Here is a 24,807-nt window from a genome sequence, read left to right as displayed (position 1 = left end):
AACGCGGTGCGGCGCGATTTGCACGCGAATGTCAGGCGGCGCGGCGCGGCGCGGCGCGGCGGCGGCCGCTTTCGCCGCGCCGCGCCGCGCCGCGTTCGCGCGTTGTTCGCCTACGTAAGACGTAGCGTAACAACAAATAATAAAACCAAAATAAAAAAATAAATATTTAAAAGGGGCTCCCGTACAACATACGTGATTTTTTGCCGTTTTTTGCGTAATGTTATGGTACGGAACCCTTCGTGCGTAAGTCCGACTCGCACTTGGCTGGTTTTTTATGTTTTTGTTTTTTAAGTCTTTTCTGACATCTAAATTCTAGTGCAGACAGCAGACACATACACACATACGTAAATAATCAAATTAATTCACACAAACACACGTCAACTTTCATTCATCCTCTGATGTACTTATCTAGTAAAAACCGGCCAAGTACGAGTCGGACTCGCGCACGAAGGGTTCCGTACCATTACGCAAAAACAGCTAAAAATATTTAGTTTATTTTGTTTTTAGTATTTGTTGTTATAGCGGCAACAGCAATACATCATCTGTGAAACTTTCAACCGTCTAACTAGCTATCAGCGTTCATGAGTTACAGCCTAGTGACAGACAGACAGACAAACAGACTGGCAGCGAGTCTTAAGAATGACTCACGTTTGACCGGGCCGTGTCCGGGTCGGAGCTTTCGGCGCTAACTTTTCAATGACATGACAGGCGATCACGTGATGGCTTCCATAGAAAACGATGCGCCGGAAGCTCCGGCCCGGACACGGCCCGGTCTAACGTAAGTCATCCTTTAGTTAGGGTCCCGTTTTTACCCTTTAGGTCTTCTTCTTCTTCTTAGTCGGTACACTCTTGCCAGAGTGGTCGTGGTCATCATTGTGAATCTCGATGAGTGATGATCTTGCTAATACGGCGCCATTCGTCGCGGACTGCAGCTTTCCGGGTACATTCGTAAACCGAGCACTTAGTTGCGGCCTTGAACTGATCTGTCCATCTCATTGGTGATCTACCACGTGGCCTGGTGCCTTCGACCTTTCCCTGCACTACGAGACGCTCTATGGAGTCATTACCACGACACATGGCCGAAGAAGGTCAGAATGCGTGACTCCACTGTGGTTGATAGGCGCTGTTTGATGCCGAGTACCCTTTGGGTACGGAACCCTAAAAACGCAAACCACTGTTTATAATGTTTGTCTCGGACTCGGAAGGCCGCGAAGACTTGATAATTTTGAACGACGTCCAACTCTAATAATGTTTCACAATTTTTCGTGTTCCATCACTGATTTTTCATGTGACTTTGACATACCTACCTGTAGAATAGAACAAAGGGTCTACAGCAAGTCTACAGCGAACACCGAAGTTTGCAAATGGGGCATTATCTATGAAAAGGGACCTTATTACCGATGGCGCTTACGCCGCACAGCGTCGCGCGGCATTGTATTTATATCGGAGCATTGTTAATATTGGCGTAAGCGCCATCGACAATAAGGTCCCTTTTCATAGAAAACGTCACAAATGGAGTTGACAACTGACAAAGGTTTATTTGCATAGATGGCGCTATCATAGCTTGCCCCTTTTCCATCCAGGGCATAAAATTCCATTAAAAAACCAAAAATTGTCGGCCTAAATCGCAAACCTCGTAACTCCATTTCAAGGAAATTAGTAATTGCTACCTTGGACAACAATACTTAAAGTCGCAAACCCCGTAACTCCCTCGGAGGACTTACGAGGTTTGCGATGTAGGCCGACGAAATTTGACACAATTCTAAGGGATTGACAGGGCAGGCTATGCTGGCGCCATCTGCTAAATATTTTGACTGGCTATAAACCCCATTGCGGACATCTTTCTCGGTCACTCTAACTACGCCTTAATAGGAGTAAAAGAGATGCCCACAATTGGCTTCTTTTTTAGAACTGTCAAAACGATTTGCTAATATGGAATTTATATGAAAACTTGTGTAGTGACGTCACAGTCAACTCGCCAACTTTTCATACTTCCATCCGATTTATTAAATATAAATTATGTTTTTAAAATAACTGCTATGTTTTTCTAATAATTATCTGGTGCTTTATTTAGTGCACGGTGTGAAATAATTTATTTTAAGAATAGGAAAGTACCCAATTAGCGAACTTCGGTGTTCGCGGTAGGGCCTCCGAATAGCCGCCTAAGACTCCTAAGGCCCAGCCATACAAATGAAAAATCCAGAATTTGTCACTGAAATTTGAACCTTTAGTGCAGGGAATACAGTTGATTTTGGTTTTGTTTGAAATGAATATGATTTAAATCTCATCGAACTGAATAAGTACCATAGGTAGGACATTGGGCCTCAGGAGGATAGGGGGCAGAACTTTTTAACGGGACGGGATACTGCCCCCATGCTGCAAGATTTCAAAATCTTTGCTAATGTTACGATATGATTCATAGAAAATGAAGGTTGATTGACTGTTGAATTTTATGGCTGAGTGTCAAATTAATGCTGTCTAGGCCCTTTATGATTCATTCTAGGACAGCTATTTTTATAGTACCATGTTGGTATGGAAACTAGCTATATGTAGTATCACAAAACGTAATTAAAACTGTATTATTGCCAAAATAATCCCAATAACACATCGCATACTATGTTTCCTTCCAGCACATAAATAACATGACGCCGTTCGCGAATTCTGTTTCCTAACAGTTAATATTCGCGCGTCGAACGCGCTGGACCGCTCCAGCATGTTCAAAATATTCAAACGAAAAGGGAAGGCCGAGCCCGAAGCCCCGCGGAAACTGCCGAGCGCCGGCGCTCCCGAGCACGCCTCAGTCGACTCTCGCTCGCCCGAGAATAGCCCAACGAACGACACGCTGAGAAAAGATGTAGTGAACCTACTCATACCCGAAACGAATTACAACCAGAAGTCGGGGGTCGGCGCCATCTTTGAAATCATGGCGGGGAAACGAAAGAAAAACAAAAGAAAAACCGCGCGTGCGGAGTCTTGCCGCGTGAGCCCGCAGAAAGAGACGCCCTGCAATTTGCAACGAAGCTTGTCCGATTGCGATCCGAAGCTGAAGGATGACGTCGTAGCCAGAAATACTCCGGCTCAGTCGACTGACGCAGATCCCGCGGAGTTTGTGAAGGCGCTCGTCCTGCAAAAGTACGCCCGTCCCGAGAAACACGTGTCGCTTGTGTACGTGTCCGATGCGCCCGATGACTCGGAGAAGCGCCACGCCGAGGCATTGCTGCGGGAGATAGCGCGCAGCATAGACTGCACCATAGATGAGATCAAGGATATGGGAGCCAATGACAGCAAGCAGCATGTCTATGAAACCGTCGACGATACACACAAAACAAACAACAACTACAAAGCCGAGGTCCAAGGTGAACTCGAGAAACTTCTGGAAAAAGAAAACGATAAAGTGAGCTTAGATTCTAAAGATGAAGAGTCGCCTGCATTTAAAAAGAAGTCGAATTTAAAACTGCCCAAATCTGACACTGAAGGATGCTCAGACGATGACAGATCCGATTGCGGGAAAAAGCGCGTCACATTTCGAAAACATATCGTTTTCGATGATGGTGAACAGCAGACTGATGACGATAACTCATCCTTTGAATCTCTAACTTCAGAAGAAGACGAGGAATATCTAGAAGATTCTCTGCCAGACAACGACGAACTTCTAGGAGGTGTAGTTGTATCAAGAAACGAAAATGAGAATAAAACAATAATAAACATTAACGAAAACGAAGAACCATTAACTATTAAAGTTGTGGACGAACTTAAAAGAATATCTAGTGATAATAGTGACAGTGGATTCATAGATAGTGAAAAGCAGGATGACGAAACTAGTGTAGTGAAAAGTGAGAGTGAGAGTGAGAGTGAGAGCGAGGTCAGTGAGAGTGAAGTAGAAATAATAGAGATAATAGAAGAAGAAGAAGAAGAAGAAGAAGAAGAAGAAGAAATTAGCGTAGAGTTTGACGACACAGAAGATGCAGAAGACGAAAAGTGAGTATTTTAATGATTTAGTTAATTCTACGGGAAGTCATAATCGTGATAAGCGGATTTCTGTAGGCATTTTGTTTATCCGAGTTGACAGTGACCTAATTCAAAGGGATTATGGGCTATATTAGAGCCGGCTGCGGTTATTTTAAAATAGGATGCACGGATGTGGAAATGTGGAGCGAAATGAACGCATAATAATAGTTGTAGTTTATTTTGACAATCACTTTCTCTGGTACTATTTGCGGATAGCTAGGCTCTTACGCAACATTGTGATCGTAGTGCAATATAAAAACAAAAAAGCCTTTTATTTCTTGCATAATTACAATGTCAAACATAAAAAAATCTACAGTACATTTTTTTTAAGAAATAAACTCAAAATATTACACACATACATACATACATCGTTGCTTATCATGAATAGTGACACAAAACAAAATGAAATGCCATTCGATTTTAAATCTTACCAGTAAAAGATAGAATATTAAATGCAATAGCATTTCATTTTGAGTTGTGCCACTGTTAATGATAAGCGTCGACATATTGTTTCATACATTTGTTGTATTGTTGTGTGTACATATTGTTATTTGTATTTTTTTATACTAGGTGAATTAAGCAAGAACATAATTCTATATGGAAAAATAAACACTATATACGGGTCTATTAGGGTCCAGCGATTTTATTTTCAGTTGTGGGTATTCTAATAAATATGAAAATAAGTTATTATGACATCTACTCAATCAGAAATAGGTTAATGCCCGCGCAGGCGCGCAAGGGCAAAGAAAATTTATAAATATAGTTATTTAAGATACAAGTGCGGAAAAGAGGAAATTCGTAACGCGTGGCGATAAATTAAAACACGACCGAAGGGAGTGTTTTAAATCGACACGAGTTGCCAATTACCCAGACCTTATGTCGGAATTTATGTCGGATATATGAATGATTTATATCCAGTGGAAGAAACATCTGGGACGGTAGGCGGCAAGTACCAATAAAAGAAACCTTTTTAGAATTTTATTGTATTGGCAAATTCATCGAATGGAACGCATAGAATAGAGACCAGTGCCCACGGTCTGGCCTTCACGGTCTTTGGTCCCCTCTTGGGGCAGGGGTCCATTTCGACCGCTTTGAGGTTGTAAAGGGACCCACGGATTACCCTGTTCGCCGGACGATATCAGCCTGTCAGTTGTTCGGAGCTGTCAAATTTTGCGTTTACCTGACTGGCTGATATCGTCCGGCGATCTGGTAATGGGCCCCGTTACAACCTCAAAGCGCTGATAAGTAATCAGTCCGGTAAGTAATCAGTGGGCCCCTTAAACTAGAACTATGTAGGAATTAACTTCTACAGAACAAATATGTTAAACATCATATTTTCACAGAAATTTGAAATTATTGATGACATTTTGTTCACTTTGTACATGCAGAGTTTCTGTTTTATAAAATAGACAAAAACAATTACTGCAGTAACAACGGTTTATTGACAACCTGCACAATTTTTTTTTCACCACACCAGCTCGGAAAGGCTTAGGTACTTTACACTTCAAAAACTGATAGCAAAGTTGCATTTTATTCACATGTGAGGCAAAGTAATCAAATGCAAATTTTGAGTTGTTTTCTTATGTATTCTGGTAGAATTGACTTTTAAATGATTATTTTGGATGATAAATATTTAATAACATTTATTTGGATTTGATTTGGTTTGATTTTATTTGATATTTTACATTTAATATTTGCTTCGGGTTGGTGTGGTGAAAAATTTTGTTTTTAACTCGGTGGCAAATTTTGTTTAACCCTCGTGCTTTGAAACCCTCGCAACGCTCAAGATTCCATTTTTGAACCAGTCGCTACGCTCTTAATTTTGGAATGTTTCGCTTGCTCGGGTATCAATATTAGTACGAGCGGTTGAACAACAACTTTGCCCCCGAGTGAAACAAATAACTATTTAACTTTCAAGATAAAAAAAGATAAGGTAGAGTCTTGGTGAGTCCATAAAATATTGTTACAATAGTAATTACTGGCAATGTAACCCATTTCTCACAAACAATAAAGATTATGATTATGATTATGATTATTAAGATGGTAGTGGCCGACCGTTTCGTTGTCCTCTCTGGATATTGACATGTGTGTATCTGTGTTTCTAGGTATACCGGGTGTGGCCTGTAACACGAGCAAATAATTAAAACATAGATTGTACTCCTCAAACGGTGACACTTTTGTTCAACAACTTTTAAAAATTATGAAGTAATTAGACTCCCTATTTTTCATACAAAATAAATATTGTCTTTAATGGACGCCATCGCCACGCCATATCATTGTGATTGACGTTGCTAGTCACGCCTTAGACATAACAAAATTCGCAATACATTGCGTCTTAGAATAAACTTTAAAGTGTATTAAAAATCAAACCACAAGTTATTTTTAAAAGTCGTTAAACAAATGTTGGTCAGTATGAGGAGTACAGCCGCTGCCTACAGTAAAATTTTTTGCTCATGTTACAGGCCACATCCGGTATTTATTTTGAGATTACGCTGATTGTGTAATTAAAAATAATTGTATTGTATTATATTGTAAAAGTTTTAACGCGCAAATCATGGCGCATGTCAAACTCGTCACTCGTCAATAGATAAATTTAATCTACTTCGTCGCACGCGCAGTAATAATATACTCGTATATAAAGAACCGAAGGTATTGGAAATACGTTTAGCACGTGCTTAAATTTTATACGTATACCGTAAAATGGGGTGAGTAGGAATTACGAGGGCAGTTGGGTTATGAATGGGGTGAGTAGGGATGACAGAGGGGTGGATTGGTTTTTACAGGCTACTGCTACGTAAATTATACAGGGTGATTCAGGAGACGTGAGCAGGACTAACACTGCGCATTTCGTAAATTATAAGCAACTGTTTCGTATCAGTATTAGTGAGGTTAACGTTAATTTTCTAGTCGTGTTGAAAAAAAAGTTATTAATTTATTTACGACATGCATGGTCACCCTACAATTAGAATAGTAAACTATCGATATTCTGTGTCAAATTTAATGTCATCACGGTCTGGTTACTTTTGAAAACTCGTATCTCACTCAAGTTTGACAGTTTATTTTCTTCGTAATCATAATGCTGTCATTACGGTTAAAGAGGTTTTATGTTTATTAATTAGGTCTTGTAGGGTGACCATGATAGTAGAGAATTAAATTTGCCTTCGCCAAAAAGTAAAAAAATAGGAAAAAGTGTGGTTGTTTCACCTAAATACGACGGTGATCGGTCAATTATCAGTTACTGAGTATGCAGGATTAGTCCTGCTCACGTCTCATGAATCACCCTGTATATTCTAATGACAGATCAAGCCATTATAATGTTCATTATCTAATCCCAAAGTGTCGATCCAACAATTTTCAACTCACCTTAGTAGGAAATCACTCGTCACCCCAACTATAGTTCGTTTTTTTTTGCATTAGAAAGAAGGTAAGCGATCTTGACATGTCTTTTTATTAAAAATCACCATTGAAAAATAAGTCGCAGTAAATATAGATAGATAGAATACTCTTTATTGGCACACCTCAGTAAATATGTTAGAATACTAAATAATTTACGCTCTTTTACATTATTTTGCTTTCATAAGTAATATAAACTAATTTTTTAATTCGTTTTTCAATATTTTTTTATAAAAAGACACGTCAAGATTACCTTCTTTCTTTCTTTCTAATGCTAAAAAATCGAACTATACGGGGTGAACTGGGATTTCCTACTATTTCATGTTTATCTCTAAAGTTATGAAATGAAACAACAACAAATCATCATTGATCATTGACAAATTAAAATTCATAAATCCGGAACAGTTTTGTATATAAATCAATGTACATATAAAATTAACCTTTTATCCAGGTTTGAACTTTCCCTACTCACCCCATTTTATTTTATTTATTTGATTCATATCATATGAGTACAATATGCATACATCTGTGCATATACATACTCGCAGAGTCACTACGTAAACTAATTTATATTCCTAGAGTAAAAAGTACAATAAGGCTTCGGAACGGAACCCTCAGTATATATTTTCCGGATACTTGCCTGATCTTAAGAGGGAAGTAAGGTAAACGTACTGGTGCTAGCGTTGAAAAATTCCGGAAAAAATCCCGTTTCTTTCCAAACGGCTCGTTTTTTTCGGATTTTTTCGGTTTTTTGCTTAAATTTTTCCGAATATAACGAAAAAAGCGATTTAAACAGGTTTCAATAATCGGTTATTTTTCTCAATACTGGTGACATTTGACATCGGATCGGTGTCAGTGTCAGTTCAGTTCAGTTGTCACAGTGGTGTCATTAGCGTTACGCTTATCAGTCGGTTGGTTTTTTTCTTTAAAACTCCGAAATAAACGGAAAAATGAAAATTTCATAAATTCTCGAAAAATCATTTGATTTTTTCCGACATTTTCAACGCTAACTGGTAGACTGGTACTCGACGCGGTCCCACTACATTTGTCATCTTGAAACTTAAGTCATTGTCAATAGAGGTGACAGCAAGGTGTCATCTATTGGGCATTAGCATGTCGCGCACTAGTACTTTTACCTTATAGCTACTGACAAAACAAAAGGTACTCTTTTCATACAAATTCCATTTAGGGAGAAAATTTTCCACTTACTAAATCTTAACATATCACTTTGATTTCGATGTCGATAGCTTAAGCATAATATATTCGAGGTTTATAGGTTTCGCTTTTTTTTGTATCGCAAATTTTGAAAAACGGAATACCTTTTCATTGTGTCAATAACATACGGGTATTAAAAAAATCATCGAGAACGGAAAATATTTCTTAGAATTCGAAAAATGTTTTGTGTTTTTGTATGGACGATCACGTGCTATATATAATTATATGTATTATTTATTTATTTATTTATGTTAGGAGAACCAACAGCTATAAAATTTACAATAGACAACAAGATTAAAACAGGAAGCCAATTACAGGAACTCACAGGTAGTTACAAAGTATTAAATTTTAAACTAATGCTAGCACCTACGCACACACACATGCGTACAAAAAATAAGTGGAAAAAAAAAGAAGAAGCATAATTGAAAATGGCAATAGAAGCCTTACAATAGATCTCAAGTTTTAACACTTATAGCTAAGTTTAACACTTATAGCGCCTAGAATAACAGAGGTCTCAGAATTCAAAAGATGAGAACAAAACAAAACAAAATAAAAAAGATTGAAATGTCGTTAATGAATACGTTATGTAATATTAGTATATTAATACACTAAGTTGATAAATTCAATGTGTCCCCAACAACATACTAACTAAAAAAATGGAAGTGGAAAATATTTAGAAGTGGAAAAACCTTTCTCTTTTTGTATGGACGGTCACGCGCCGTACTTCCTTCTTAACGTCACGTCAATTAAAATTAGCACATAGTTTCCAGCCTCGTCACCACTCATTAGCGAGACTAAACAAACATGGCGCCCTTGAAACGTCAAAAAAGCGCACGAAAAAATAAACAACCAGAGAGTGGCAGAGAGTGGTCATCCGATACGTTCAGGGTTACGAATATTTCGATATCGATAACGTCTGAAAATTACTGATTTCGCAATATTGGCAATATTGGCATGTTTAGGTACACTTAAAATAAGTTAGAAAAAAAACTTATTATAAAATAAAAACAACACATTAAATTTAAAATAAATAATTATTACTAAAGAACAAAGTAAAACTATCATAATTAATTACTTACATAAGTCTTAAAAATTAAATAAACTTAATGAAAACCCGTTCAGTAGTTTTTAAGTTTATCGTGATAAAGACTTTGTTTTATAAGATGTTACCTATTAGACCGGGAGACAGTGACACATTTTACTGGGTCATTTGTACCAGTATACATTTAAATTTAAATGCAATACTGGTACAAATCGTTTAGCAAAAAAAAAAATTAAGTAACTCCCTTGCGGCGGTATGGCGGCCATTTGGAACCGTCCGAAAAGTATGGCATGGTGATGTCCATGAATGGCTGCTCGACGATGATCACCTGTGCAAAAATTAGCTTGGCACAAATGGTTGAATTGTTTTTTTAAAATTAATGTGTTCGCCTCAGTATGGCGGGCTGTAAGTCACACCGGAGAAGTATGGCATTACGCTACCGCCTACTTCTTTTTTATGGACTATCGGAAAAAACGAGGATTTTTGTGGAACAAATAGTTCGACACTCGTATTTTATCCGACACGTTCGACTAACGCCCACGAGATTGGGCCGCCGGTACCAGCGCTATGACCATCATTTTTCTTTCCTTCATTACGTACTTAGACCCCTGACGAACCGCCATACTGGTACAAATGACCCAGTAAAATGTGTCACTGTCTCCCGGTCTATATAGGTTGTATTTATTCAGTTCTTTAGTCTTATTTATAATATTTTCAGTTTAATTGTAATCAGAGTCTTTATTTGACTATTTTTCAAATATTTAGAACGTGGTTTTACAGGCTCCATTTTAATTTGACCGGCCTTGAAAGAGGAGGTTTTTAATGATGGGTTATTTTTTTAAATGTTTTTGACGTGATAACGTCTTATTTATTTATTTATTTAGATATTTAATTCAGGCAACAAGGCCCATATTACAAATACCTTACAGACTAACATACATATGTATTTTATAAACTTAAAACTAAACACTATTTAGACGATAAAACGGCGTGGCTCCGTTGCATCGGCTGCTCTTGTGTCGGATTCGGCAGTTTGCCCCGGAACCTCCGAAACACGACACCTTTCGGCCAGAAGTCGGCGCACTCGATGGTCTCCTGCAGCGGACAAATTGATGAACACCGCATGCATAGCATGGTAAAGTTGTGGACACATCTCCATGGTAACGTTGTGGACCACTCCATGGTAACGTTACGGACACGTTTTATTGCTAGTTTTAAAATCCATTATGTACCTACTTTTTAGGTTAGTAATTAATAATAGTCAATGGTATGGAAATACGCGTTTCCCGCCCTTTTGACACCTCAAGGTCCTATGATTGACGCAAATCCCGCCAACACCTCTTGAATCACTATTTAATTTTATCTCCCGTCCAAAAGCGTCAGTAATTACAATAGGTTATTTTCCTACTAGTCAAATCAGCTACTTTTTTAGAACTGTCAAAACGATTTACTAATATGGAATTTATATGAAACATTACATCGTGACGTCAACTCGCCTACTTTTTATATTTCTATCCGATTTATTAAATAGAACTTGTGTTTAAAAATAACTGTTACCTATCTGTGTTTTTCTAATAATTATCTGGTGCTTTATTTCATGCATGGTGTAAAATAATTTATTTTCATCTCTCCTGTTCGGAAAGTTTACCTTTCATAAGCTGATAACCGGGTGGAAAATTGCATTTCCCACCCTAGGGTGGAAAGTATTTTTTTTTACATCGAGCAACGGCTATTAGCAATATATGCCATATTATAAGCTCTCATATCAGCTTCCGCATGACTGAAATTGGCGCCGTTTACATTTTCAAGTGTTCGAGTGACTTAATACTTATGTGGTTTACCTATATATCTGTTAATAATTTGTTTTGAAGAATTATACTTAATTTACCATTGCTCATAGTCGAAATGAAAAGTAGAGTGTTTAACTCGGGTAAAAGTACCTAACCATCTCACCCTCGAACTATTGGCGCTCTCTCTTCGTTCGAGCGCTAAAATGTCTCGGGTGAAATGGTTCACTTTCCACCCTTGGTTAACAATCTACTATTTAAATACAGTATAATAATCTTGTATAATCTGTTTGGATTACATACCTACATATTCAATTATTAGTTTATTTATTAAATACTTATTTGTAACAAAATGTTAAAATTTGAAATTGAGGAGCATTTGTTTAATGTTTAAAAAACATAGCGGAGTCAGTTATAAAGTTGACCCAAAAAAATTTTATTAAGCTATGAGCTTCATCACATATGATCTTTGAGTAATTCTAAGCATTTCAAGCCTGGGAGGCAATAAGGGGAGGGGGGGTACAAAGATGGCCGCCACACGTCATCATTCAAAAAAATCTGTTCTGGTCCTGGTGGCTACTAGGGCAAGTTTGGTATCATTTTCGTATAAACCGGAGACGTAGAATTCATTGCTGATATTTGTTTTTTTCAGCTTCATAGTAATTTTACAAGAAAAACGTAAAAAGATGAAAATTTAGGATGGAGGTTTTTGCTTTGAGAGCTAATAACTTTTGTATAGTGGCCAAAAATATCATATAAAAATACTATAATAAAGCGTAATTCATGCAGATTCTAAACATATACACGTTGAGTAATATCCTACTGCAAAAAGATGGTGAAAAAATTATTAAATGACCGCAGCGCGAGTAGTTGGACTTTCTTTTATCTTGCGGACCGTCGTTTATCTTACAAAATGATCGAGTACGAGTATCTACGTAGGTATGCTTACTTTGCTAGATTTTATGATGACGAATAAAATACTTTCATCCAGACATAATTCATCATACAGACGGTTTACCCTTGAATTGCCGACAGACATTTCATCGAATGTTATTTCGAAGACAACGTTTCAAGTATTTTCATTTCATCGACAAGTCATTGCGTCGAAGAATTGATACTAGTAAATTTAAATCTAGGACTTTTAATTGGCACTCGAGTTATTTCGTATATAGTTTATATCGTGGTATTTCTTTACGGGTTTTCTTATTTCATTTTGGATTGCATTTAATACAATTTATTACGCATAAAATTATTTCAAAATGTAATATTTGACTTTGATAGCCGTGCGTTTGTGTGTGGGGTCGCAATTCTAACCTAACCTAAACCTACTTTGAAAGCCGTTCGTTTCTGTGTGGGCTCGCAGTTCTAACCTAACCTAAACCCACTTTGAAGCCGTTCGTTTCTGTGTGGGGTCGCAGTTCTAACCTAACCTAAACCCACTTTGAAAGCCGTTCGTTTCTGTGTGGGGTCGCAGTTCTAACCTAACCTAAACCTACTTTTAAAGCCGTTCGTTTCTGTGTGGGGTCGCAGTTCTAACCTAACATAAACCTACTTTGAAAGCCGTTCGTTTCTGTGTGGGCTCAGTTCTAACCTAACCTAAACCCACTTTGAAGCCGTTCGTTTCTGTGTGAGGTCGCAGTTCTAACCTAACCTACACCCACTTTGAAAGCCGTTCGTTTCTGTGTGGGGTCGCAGTTCTAACCTAACCTAAACCTACTTTTAAAGCCGTTCGTTTCTGTGTGGGGTTGCAGTTCTAACCTAACCTAAACCGACTTAGATAGCCGTTCGTTTCTGTGTGGGGTCGCATTTCTAACCTAACCTAAACCTAAAATTGTTACACCAGAAAAATGTATAAATGAGTAGTACGACATATAAAAATGTATTAAAGCAATACGTCGAACAAATGAATTGCAATGTTTAGTAGTTGTGCCAATTATAATAATTTGAAACGAATCAGCGATCAAGTAATATTCGTTGAATAGTATTTCTACGCAGTAAGAAAAATTGAAATAAATAGTATATGAAACAAAATAACGCTAAACAATATTACTAGTACTAACCTTTCGATGAATCGTTGTCGATGAAATAATATTCGATGAAAAGTTTGTCGGCAAAACAAGGGTACACCCATACGGACACAATTTTATGCACTTTAATTTTAATGCACTTGCAACGATTTGAGTGGGGCCTAGTGTTATTTGACTGATGTTTTCTGTAAGGTGGAGGTAAGTACGTACTTCCCCAGTTGGGCTCTGCTCGGATAGATCTGGAATGACATCCGCTGTGCTGTGCCCTACCACACAAAGCGAGATGACATTCACAGTGCCCATACCTCTCTTTTGAACGTAGTTTAAGGATATACCCGGGTCCAAAATTGGGTCCGAGAAATAACTATTATAAATGAAATTATTCTAATAAAATAGCGCTCTTATTTTTCCTGATAATATTAAAACACTATTTATGAGAGAAATTGTACTACTTAGGAAGAGGCAAAATATTTATTTTCACGATAATTTTCATGCTATAACTCACCAACCTGCACATAAGATTCATTTGGATTTGATTTGGTTTGATTTTGTTTGATATTTTACATATAATATTTGCTTCAGGTTGGTGTGGTGAAAAATTCTGTGTTTCATTCGGCGGCAAATTTTGTTTAACCTTCGTTCTTTGAAACCCTTACAACGCTCAAGATTCCATTTTTTCGAACCACTCACTACGCTCGTGGTTCAATTTTGAAATCTTTCGCTTGATCGGGTATCAATATTAGCACGAGCGGTTAAACAACAACTTTGCCCCCTTGTAAAACAAATAACTATTATGCTGAGAGCTTACATTTAGAAATCATAACAGCTATGTATATTTGTCATACTAATATAGGTTATGCAAGTATGACTTGGTGACAAACCAACGAAGCCCCGCCTCGCGGGGCTTCTATTTTCTGCTCTGAGGGATAAAAGGTAACTAACGAACCTAACCTAACCCAACCTGAAATTGCGGTTGTACATGATCTTATTTGTTAAGCGAGCCGCCCTCCTCTTTAGACATGGGGATACCTGTGTGTATTTTTTTAACCTATACCAGAATTATGTCTATGTACTGGAAACTGCGGACATTAAATATACAGAAAGCATTTTATTCGTCATCATAAAATCTAGCAAAGTAAGCATAGTTAACTACGTAGATACTCGTACTCGACCATTTTGTAAGATAAACGCCGCCTAGCGAGAGTCCAACTACCCGCGCTGCGGTCATTTAATAATTTTTTCACCATCTTTTTGCAGTAGGATATTACTAAACATGTATATGTTTAGAAGCTGCATGAATTGCGCTTTATTATAGTAATTTTTGTATGATACTTTTGGCCACTATACAAAAGTTATTAGCTCTCAAAGCAAAAACCTCCATCCCAAATTTTTATCTTTTTACGTTTTTCTTGTAAAATTACTATGAAACTGAAAAAAACAAATATCAGCAATGAATTCCACGTCTTCGGTTTACACGAAAATGATACCAAACTTGCCCTAGTAGCCACCAAGACCAGAACAGATTATTTTGAATGATGACGGGTGGCGGCCATCTTTGTACTCCGCCCTCCTCGACTAGACGCACGCTTCTTATCGCCTCCGAGGCTAGAAATGCTTAGAATTACTCAGAGATCATATGTGATGAAGCTCATAGCTTAATAAAAAAATTTTGGGTCATATATGGCAGCGATCCGTAACTGACTCCAGTAACAGTGTTATTTTACTTTTGAAGTTTAGAACGTCATATTTGTTGCTTTGTATTATTTGTGTGTAAAATTGTCCAATAATATTTATTTATTTTATTTTATTTATTTATTATTGAGCATTTTGTCGTACGTCTATGACCTAGAGGGTGCCTAGCCAAGGTAACAATCGCTTGCGCTACGACAACGAAACGCTCTGGGTCTCTTTATCACTCGTCCTTATGAAGGCCCCTATACACAATGGGCCAGCGCCGGCCACTTCAAGGGATGCAGCCATGCGGTAGAATGAGATAGCAATATCACTCGCTCCATCTAACGCATAAATACGTCCCCAAGAATGGCCCACGCTGGCCCATTGTGTACAGGGGCCTTTAGTGCGATAGTGACAGTTGCGTTTCGTTCGCTACGGAGCGTAAACAAGTGGCATGTTGGCGAAGCACCCTGTTGTAATATAGTATAGGTATACCTATATTATCGTTAAACATTATCATATCATGTCTGTCAGTTACCTAGACTTCTGGTATTTTAATAGCTTGCTATTTCAAATGCTACTTTCAAGTGTATTAGGCATCTGGTTAGACTTCACTGAATGTTTAGGCTAGTTCGTAAGATATTTATAGATTAATCTGAAGGCTAAATTACTATAGTGAGATTGAGATCGAGAGATTGAGATATTTATTGATAAAATCATAAATAATTTTACACATCACACAGCAGAATAATATAGATAGGTAACTAGCGATCCACCCCGGCTTCGCATGGGTTAACTTCGTCCCACTGCTGGCCGCGTAGCCAAGATGCCAATCGCTTACGCTCCGTAGCGATCGAAACGCAACTGTCACTGTCGCGCTAATTTGGAAAAAGGATAGAGAGACATTATGCTTTTCGTTGTCGAAGCGATAGCGATTGTAACCTTGGCTAGGCCGGCTGTTCCGAAAAACTCATTGGTACAAGCCACCAGGATTTTTAATGAAAGTCTGACGTCAGATCCAATCGGCCACCTCGGCTCCAAACAACTTCACCACAACTTTTTTTTTTGTTAGCCTGTTGTGGTGTCCCACTGCTGGGCAAAGGCCTCTCCCCCTGATTTCCATGACTCCCGTTGTAGTGCCTGCTCCGGCCAGCCACTGATGAAGGCGTCCAAGTCATCCCGCCATCTCCGTCTGGGCCTGCCACGTCCGCGCTTCTTTTGCGGCATCCACTTGGTGGCTATGTCGTAGTCAGATCGTATAATCCGCCGTATTACATTACGGCTAGCCGTTTTCAAAAACAGGGGCGTTTTGAAATGCGGCGGTTCGACGATTAGCCGGATTGTCACTGCGATACGTTCTTCAATAAGGCGGCCCACGTTTAGCCGCATCGTACATTGTAGAGTGACCAGTTCTTTCGGTCGCCTACGTAACCGGAGTTGACAATGTTTGCAATTTAATTTATTTCTACCATGGTCCCACCGCACTACATGTGTTTCTTTTCCAAAACATTTCCTTCACAACTTAAATAGACGGAGCCCCGCAAGCGGGGCTCCTATTTCTGGGCGGTTTGCCCTTCGGGCATCAGAAGTTACCTAACGAACCTAACCTAATTACCTACCTACGCTTTTTTCCCCAAAGTGTAATGTTTTCACGGACGTCTCACTTAATCAATAGGTAGGTAGGTTAGGTTCGTTAGGTAGCTTCAGATGCCCGAAGGGCAAACCGCTCAGAAATAGGAGCCCCGCGAAGCGGGGCTCCGTCTAGTTAAGTTGCGAAGGAAATTTTTTTTTGAAAAGAAACAGTCCGACAAACTCCAGATTTGATGGACACCCCAGCGTTTGTCAGGCAGCGCCACGAGTGTTAAAAATGGGAACTAAAAACTGTCAAAGCGGCGGCTAATGACTCGCTGTATTACATTACGGCTAGCCGTGTTGAAGAACGTATGGCGCCGAATACATTCCGGCGGACTCTCATTCAGCCGCATTCAATACGGCTAATCGTTAAACCGCCGCATTTCAAAACGCCCCTGTTTTTGAAAACGGCTAGCCGTAATGTAATACGGCGGATTATACGATCCGACTGCGACAGCTATACTAGCCCACCTATCCGGATGCATGCGGCAGACGTGACCCGCCCAGTCCCACTTCAGTCACCACAACTGTTTATTATTATTTGATTAAAGCAACCGGAAGTCCCGATTTCCTAGATATGTTTTCTCTAAAAATCCTGAATCGTTAAACTACGTGGGAAACGACCCACCCACTAGTGTAGTTAAATTCTCATTAACACGTCAACGCTTGCGAATGCAGCTATTAAAATAACAAGATTTTGAACATCATCATAACGAACTATTTTTTTTAAATCTAATTTTTATAGAGGCTTTAGACACTCTGGGTGAACATGTCAGCCTCATGCATGGGTGCTTTCATAATTCCCTACTCAAAGGGAGAGATCAATAAAGTGGTAACACTGATTGTTTTGTCAGATCTTTATCTGTTCTGTTCTGCCAACCAACAATTGATCGTTCCTTTGTACATGGAACCCAAACTACCAAAAATTCTTTTTCTCAAATCCGAATTCCGGACGCAGTCCAACAACACGTGAGACAAGTCATCAGTCCTCTGACAGACTAGACACAGAGGCGACGGTTTAACACCCATCATGCACAGAAACTTATTCCTAACGAACTTAAAAGTTATTCTTTTGTCGCTGGACTATCATCTACCTTTTTAATACGACACGACCGCAATATTTTCTTTCACTTCTTCTTCCTCGCGTTATCCCGGCATTTTGCCACGGCTCATGGGCGCCTGGCAGCTTGACAACTAAACCCAAGAATTGACGTAGGTATAGGCACCAGTTTTTACGAAAGTGACTGCCATCTGACCTTCCAACCTAGAGGGGAAACTAGGCCTTATTGGGATTAGTCCGGTTTCCTCACGATGTTTTCCTGCACCGAAAAGCGACTGGTAGTATATCAAATGATATTTCGTACATAAGTTCCGAAAAACTCATTGGTACGAGCCGGGGTTTGAACCTGCGACCTCCGGATTAAAAGTCGCACGCTCTTACCGCTAGGCCACCAGCGCTTCCCTATATTTTCTTTCACTTGATCAAAGTAACTGAGTCTGGGTTTTCCTCTACCTCACACTTGTGTCCTGAGGCCGAATATTCGGCCGATGGCTAAGCCGAACATCCGGTATTCGGCCAAACAACTATATCCGTTGCATCTCTACTATAATAAATAATAATAAATAAATAAATCTTTATTGTCCAAAAAACATACATGCTATATATGAAGTTGGAGCCCTGGAGACTGCGTTAGTTTAAACTGTGTTGCAGCCCCAGTGGTTGCCCGTATTACATCATAATCAGTTAGAATTTGAAAGAACAATTTGACTTAAATTGTAACATTAGTATGGACAAATGAACTAGGTACTATATACAGAAATTCGCCCTGACTAATTATTAATTATACACTAATTCAAAATATTAGACATAATAACAGCATGCATGGCCTGTAATGTACTTTAGTATTAAGCTAGATATAAGAAAATTTGTGTGCCCTGACAGGGTGTCATGGAAGCTTCCTGTATAACTGTAATAACATCCCATGTACATGACTATACAAATAAACATCTTATCTTATCTTATCTTATCTTACATTTACAAACCAAAATAAGCGATTCGATTTGTACTTTAACTGTTATCATCAGTCATTGAATACCGTATAAGGTACAGTCAAGGAATTTAAATTCCGACCCATTTCGTACTTTGTCACAGTGACAATCAATATGAAAGCCGCTAGAGACCTCATACGGTTGTCACTGTGACAAAGTACGAAATGGGTCGGAATTTAAATTCCTTGACTGTACCTGCGTTAATTTACTTTTATAGAGTCAGACCAAGAAAAGTCTGCAGCGGATTTGATAGCTCACGCAGTGCAAGTATTATTTTAAACGTCAAACTTCTAAAAATTATGACGTATTAAATAACACTGGCACTGCGAGGGCTATCAAAATCGCTGCAGACTTTTCGGGGCTTAACTCTAACCGACTTCCAAATCTCAAAAGGAGGAGGTTATCAATGTTTTTTTTTATTATGTATATTTAATAATTTACTTTCTCGTTCCAGGAAAACCCTGGTGTCCCAGGAAAGCAAGTTCCAGACGCAGGTGGCGACGCTAGCGGAACTAGCGGACACCCGCAGTGGCGAAGCGGAGCGGGCGCGGGACCTCATAGCGGCGTACAGGAAGGAGATAGAGCATAGAGACCAGGAAATCGAACGTGAGTATGCGAAAAAGAAGACACTTCTTTAGCAGAACTAGCGGACACTCGTAGTGGCGAAGCGGAGCGGGCGCGGGACCTCATAGCGGCGTACAGGAAGGAGATAGAGCATAGAGACCAGGAAATCGAACGTGAGTATGCGAAAAAGAAGACACTTCTTTAGCAGAACTAGCGGACACTCGTAGTGGCGAAGCGGAGCGGGCGCGGGACCTCATAGCGGCGTACAGGAAGGAGATAGAGCATAGAGACCAGGAAATCGAACGTGAGTAAGCAAAAAAGAAGACACTTCTTAAGCAGAACTAGCGGACACTCGCAGTGGCGAAGCGGAGCGGGCGCGGGACCTCATAGCGGTTTACAGGAAGGAGATAGAGCTTAGAGACCAGGAAATCGAACGTGAGTAAGCGAAAAAGAAAACAATTCTTTAGCAGAACTAGCGGACACTCGCAGTGGCGAAGCGGAGCAGGCGCGGGACCTCATAGCGGCGTACAGAAAGGAGATAGAGCATAGAGACCAGGCCGCGTAGCCAAGATGCCAATCGCTTACGCTCCGTAGCGATCGAAACGCAACTGTCACTGTCGCACTTATATAGAAGAGTGATAGAGAGACGTAAAGCTTTTCGTTGTCGAAGCGATAGCGATTGTAACCTTGGCTAGGCCGGCAGGATCTCTAACGTGAGTATGCGAAAAAGAAGACACTTCTTTAGCAGAACTAGCGGACACTCGCAGTGGCGAAGCGGAGCGGGCGCGGGACCTCATAGTGGCTTACAGGAAGGAGATAGAGCATAGAGACCAGGAAATCGAACGTGAGTATACAGTGCTATAACCGCGAAAATCGAAGTTCGCAAATTGCGGGCATTTTTCTCTGTCACTCTAATTACGCCTTCATTGGAGTAAAAGAGAAAGATCCCCGCAATTTGCGAATTTCGGTTTTCGCGGTAGCCCCTCAGATTCTTATACGTCGAACACATAGAGAGAGTGAGAGTGAGAGAGAAGAAGACGCACTTAGTGTCGATCCTTTGACTGTCATCCGTGTAACCACAATAGGAGCATGGCTCGAAAGGCGTTTATATGTAGTTACTTAACACTATAATCTATTAATACAATAAGTCTTCTTCTTCCTCGCGTTATCCTGGCATTTCGCCACGGCCCATGGGAGCCTGGGTTCCGCTTGACAACTAATCCCATGATTTGACGTAGGCACTAGTTTTTTACGAAAGCGACTGCCATCTGACCTTCCAACCCAGAGGGTAAACTAGGCCTTATTGGGATTAGTCCGGTTTCCTCACGATGTTTTCCTTCACCGAAAAGCAACTGGTAAATATCAAATGATATTTCGTACATAAGTTCCGAAAAACTCATTGGTACGAGCCGGGGTTTGAACCCGCGACCTCCAGATTGCAAGTCGCACGCTCTCACAGCTAGGCCACCAGCGCTTCATATTAATACAATAAGTATACAGGGTGATTCATGAGACGTGAGCAGGACTAATCCTGCACACTCAGTAACTGATAATTGACCGATCACCGTCGTATTTAGGTGAAACAACCACAATTTTTCCTATTTTTTAACTTTTTGGTGAGGGCAAATTTAATTCTCTACAATCATGGTTACCCTACAAGACCCAATTAATAACCATAAAACCTCTTTAACCGTAATGACCGCATTTGATTACGAAGAAATAAACTGTCAAACTTGAGTGAGATACGAGTTTTCAAAAGTAACCAGACCGTGATGACAGTGATGACAATCAATTTGACACAGAATATTAGTAGTTTAGTATTCTAATTTTAGGGTGACCATGCATGTCGTAAATAAATTTATTAATTTTTTTTTTCAACACGAGTAGAAAATTAACGTTAATCTCACTAATACTGATACGAAACAGTTGCTTATAATTTACAAAAGGCGCAGTCTTAGTCCTGCTCACGTCTCCTGAATCACCCTGTATATACAATATGCACAATCTACCGGGTGTGGTCTGTAACAGGAGCAAAAATTTAAACTGTACGAACCAACATTTGATCAACAACTTTTAAAAATAGCCTGTAGGTAATTCGATTTTTAGAACACTTTATAAAGTTTATTCTAAGACGCAATATTTTGCGAATTTTGTTATGTTTAAAACGTGACTGACAAGCAACGACGTCAATTACGACAATTACACACACAAAAACATCGTAATAGAGTTTCCGTTTCTGAACAGGCCGCGTAGCCAAAATGCCAATCGCTTACGCTCCGTAGCGATCGAAACGCAACTGTCACTGTCACACTAATATGGAAGAGTGATAGAGAGACATAATGCTTTTCGTTGTCGAAGCGATAGCGATTGTAACCTTGGCTAGGCCGGCTGTTGTCTTCTTTGAAAACCGAAAGCAAAAGTCATACAAATGTTAAACGTAGCATTCCGATGTGTCGGAAGCCGGTGTTGCTCGAAGACGTAGCATCATATCGCACTTTCGTCTTAATTACCTTATATTTTAAGATTCCCCATACTGACCCAATTGGCGCAAGTACGCATTGTTTTTAATTGCACGCGTACAAAGGCAATCAAGCGGGTGTCAAACTTCCTTGTCCGAAATAGATGGGTGCATCGACAATGTTCTGGCGACTTGCCAATGTGGATAGTGGTCTTTGTTGCCTTTTCTGTCGTTGTGGGGTTTTTGGCGATTGGAGCACTGGTGGCCTAGCGGTAAGAACGTGCGACTTGCAATCTGGTCGCGGGTTCAAACCCCGGCACGTACCAATGAGTTTTTCGGAACTTATGTACGAAATATCATTTGATACTTGCCAGTCGCTTTTCGGTGAAGGAAAACATCGTGAGGAAACCGGACTAATCCCAATAAGGCCTAGTTTACCCTCTGGGTTGGAAGGTCAGATGGCAGTCGCTTTCGTAAAACTAGTGCCTACGTCAAATCATGGGATTAGTTGTCAAGCGGACGCCAGGCTCCCATGAGCCGTGGCAGAATGCCGGGATAACGCGAGGAAGAAGAAGTGGGGTGTTTGGCGATACCCAAAGAAGGAAAACTCTCTAAATTTTTTTCTCTATGCTAGCACTACCCACTAGGCCAGACAGGTCGTCAGGACTTTCAGGTGATTCGCGTACTCGCCTTCCTTTTTTAAGCCCGCTTCACACTCGTGCGCGAATCGCGGCGCGAAGCGATTCTGCAGATCTGCGAACTCGACTCCACACGCGTTCGCGGCTTCGCGCCGCGGGAACGGGCTTAACCCCGGCTACACACGTTAACTAATCGCTACGATTTATAGTTAAGGCCCCAGTACACAATGGGCCATCGCCGGCCACTCCAAGGGACGCAGCCTTGCGGTAGAATGAGATAGCAATATCACTTGCTCCCTCTAACGCATAAATGCGTCCCTTGGAGTGGCCGGCAATGGCCCATTGTGTACTGGGGCCTTTACGTGTGTAGCCAGCATTAGATGCGAGCGCAAGGGTGTCATCACACTTGACACAGAGGTTGATTGATCACCCCAAACAAATTTCCCTTTTCGAAGCGATATTGACCGAATACTTCTGAAATTCATTCGCTTTTTTTAAAATAATGCCACAGTGATTTTGGGAATCTTTTTCACTAACACGTACTCATATTCTTTTTTCGTCTTTTCTTATTTGTGTATAATCCAAAAATAAACTAGCGTTGACGTCAAGGCGTATTTATAGGCAGTTTCACGTGTTATTGTCGTATAAATCGAGCTGCAATTGCCTATAGTTGCTTTTCGGTGACGTTTGTCAGTGATCTTTATGGCTTTCACGATAAAGTTTAATTTTGTTAAATCCGTGATCGTTGTGCTTTGTTTATTTAGGGTAAGTGGTCGGTCGAGTTGACTCTCTTACTACTCAGTGGCGGATTTGCAGTCTTTGCCGCCCTAGGCCCCAGGCCCTGTAGCCGCCCCTTTCACAGCACCCATCATATTGACTACATTTTGAGTTATTTCTTGTTATCATCAGCGAATTTTTTGTCAAAATTTGCCGCCCCCCAAAAAACTTTCCGCCCTAGGCCCGGGCCTACTTGACCTTAGGGCAAATCCGCCACTGCTACTACTACTAATCTTAATCTAACTTTGAAGAACAATGTGAAAGAATGTCATTAGGGGTCATCCATTAATTACGTCGCATAATTTGCATGATTTTCTGAATTCAAAACTGAAATATAGTAGTGTTTAGCTACTTAAAATAAAAACAAATTATAATATTTTCTGAAAATACTTTAATTTATATTAATCACGAATGAATACAATTATATTTTTCTGTTATATAATAATTAACAATATCTGGGAGACGAAGCTTTGCTCGGAAAACATATAAAACAAAACTCAAAAATGCGCGTTTTCCCAGAGATAAGACCTACCTGGATCGTTTTTTTGCAACTGAAAACCCCCATATAGAAAATTTTATCGAACCTAACCTACTAATTCCATAAATAAAAAAACTAACCGACACTTGCTGAAGTCTATGTCGAGAATCTATAAATAAAAGTACAAAATAGCTTTAAGGTGCGAGAAAATCTTTTGTGATATATTATCAGTTTCATTACCAGTGATCGGACAAATCATCGCAAAACCATCAAAGATCATTTATATCTCAAAATAGGACAAGATTTATTAAACTCATATTATGTACCTACACAGTATCTTTATAAAATTTCCAGATTATAATATGTCCTACTCAAAAACTGCAGTTCAAAATTGTTAAAAATAATTGTACCATGTTCAATACAATATTTATTTTTGCGATAAATTGTCCGAACTCTGTTCATTACATAAAAAAAGTTAACACCTGACTCATTTTCTTGCTATTCTTTGTCCTACAACAAAGCTGTGGGTAGACGGCCGCTAAATACGTCTTCCCGTTGGCCTTGAAGTGACAAGAATAGTGGAAAATGAAGAAGAGAGGGAAAACATGAATGATTTTACAAATTTAGACTTTAAATCGTCATTATGAATGCTTAATTTAGAATACCTACACAAAAGCAGAAAAAAAGCTTTTTGGAAAGTACTTAACGTTACACTAATCTGTCTTCAACTCCCCACTAACTTTCGAAGCCAAATGATCTACTGTTCTATTTATTATTAAATGTGACGAATCTCACGTGTATTATGTATGCTTACCTTACGAATTTGTGGTTTGTCTATGATTCATAACATTCTTTGAAAGATAGCAATAAACTGCTAACGATGTCTTTGTTCTGACCACTTTTATTATTTGGCTACGTTTTTAGGTATTTACACAAAGGCAACAAAGGTATAAAAGAAAATAACTATTTCACAATATTAGGTATCCACTCTGGAGAAAAAATCGGAATTTGTATGAAAGGTTAGTACTGAAACTGCCCACACTCAAAGCCAGGAGAAGGAGAGGA

At 39.5% G+C, this 24,807-nt stretch overlaps 1 protein-coding gene across 1 annotated transcript in view; it reads left to right on the top strand.

The window, feature by feature from the left end:
• The first annotated feature begins 2,620 nt into the window (after positions 1–2,620).
• The window catches only part of LOC134676434 (myosin-11-like), a 49,835-nt gene continuing 27,648 nt past the window's right edge, over positions 2,621–24,807 (top strand). Inside the window, exons 1-2 of the mRNA XM_063534830.1 lie at positions 2,621–3,978; positions 19,282–19,433. Coding sequence (XP_063390900.1) covers positions 2,714–3,978; positions 19,282–19,433 — 1,417 coding nt within the window. The 5' untranslated portion in view covers positions 2,621–2,713. The remainder of the gene's footprint in view (positions 3,979–19,281; positions 19,434–24,807) is intronic.

Source organism: Cydia fagiglandana, chromosome 24 (assembly GCF_963556715.1).
Source record: "Cydia fagiglandana chromosome 24, ilCydFagi1.1, whole genome shotgun sequence".
NCBI lineage: Eukaryota > Metazoa > Arthropoda > Insecta > Lepidoptera > Tortricidae > Cydia > Cydia fagiglandana.
Note: the sequence above shows the minus strand (reverse complement) of the source record. Positions and strands in the feature narration are given on the sequence as shown.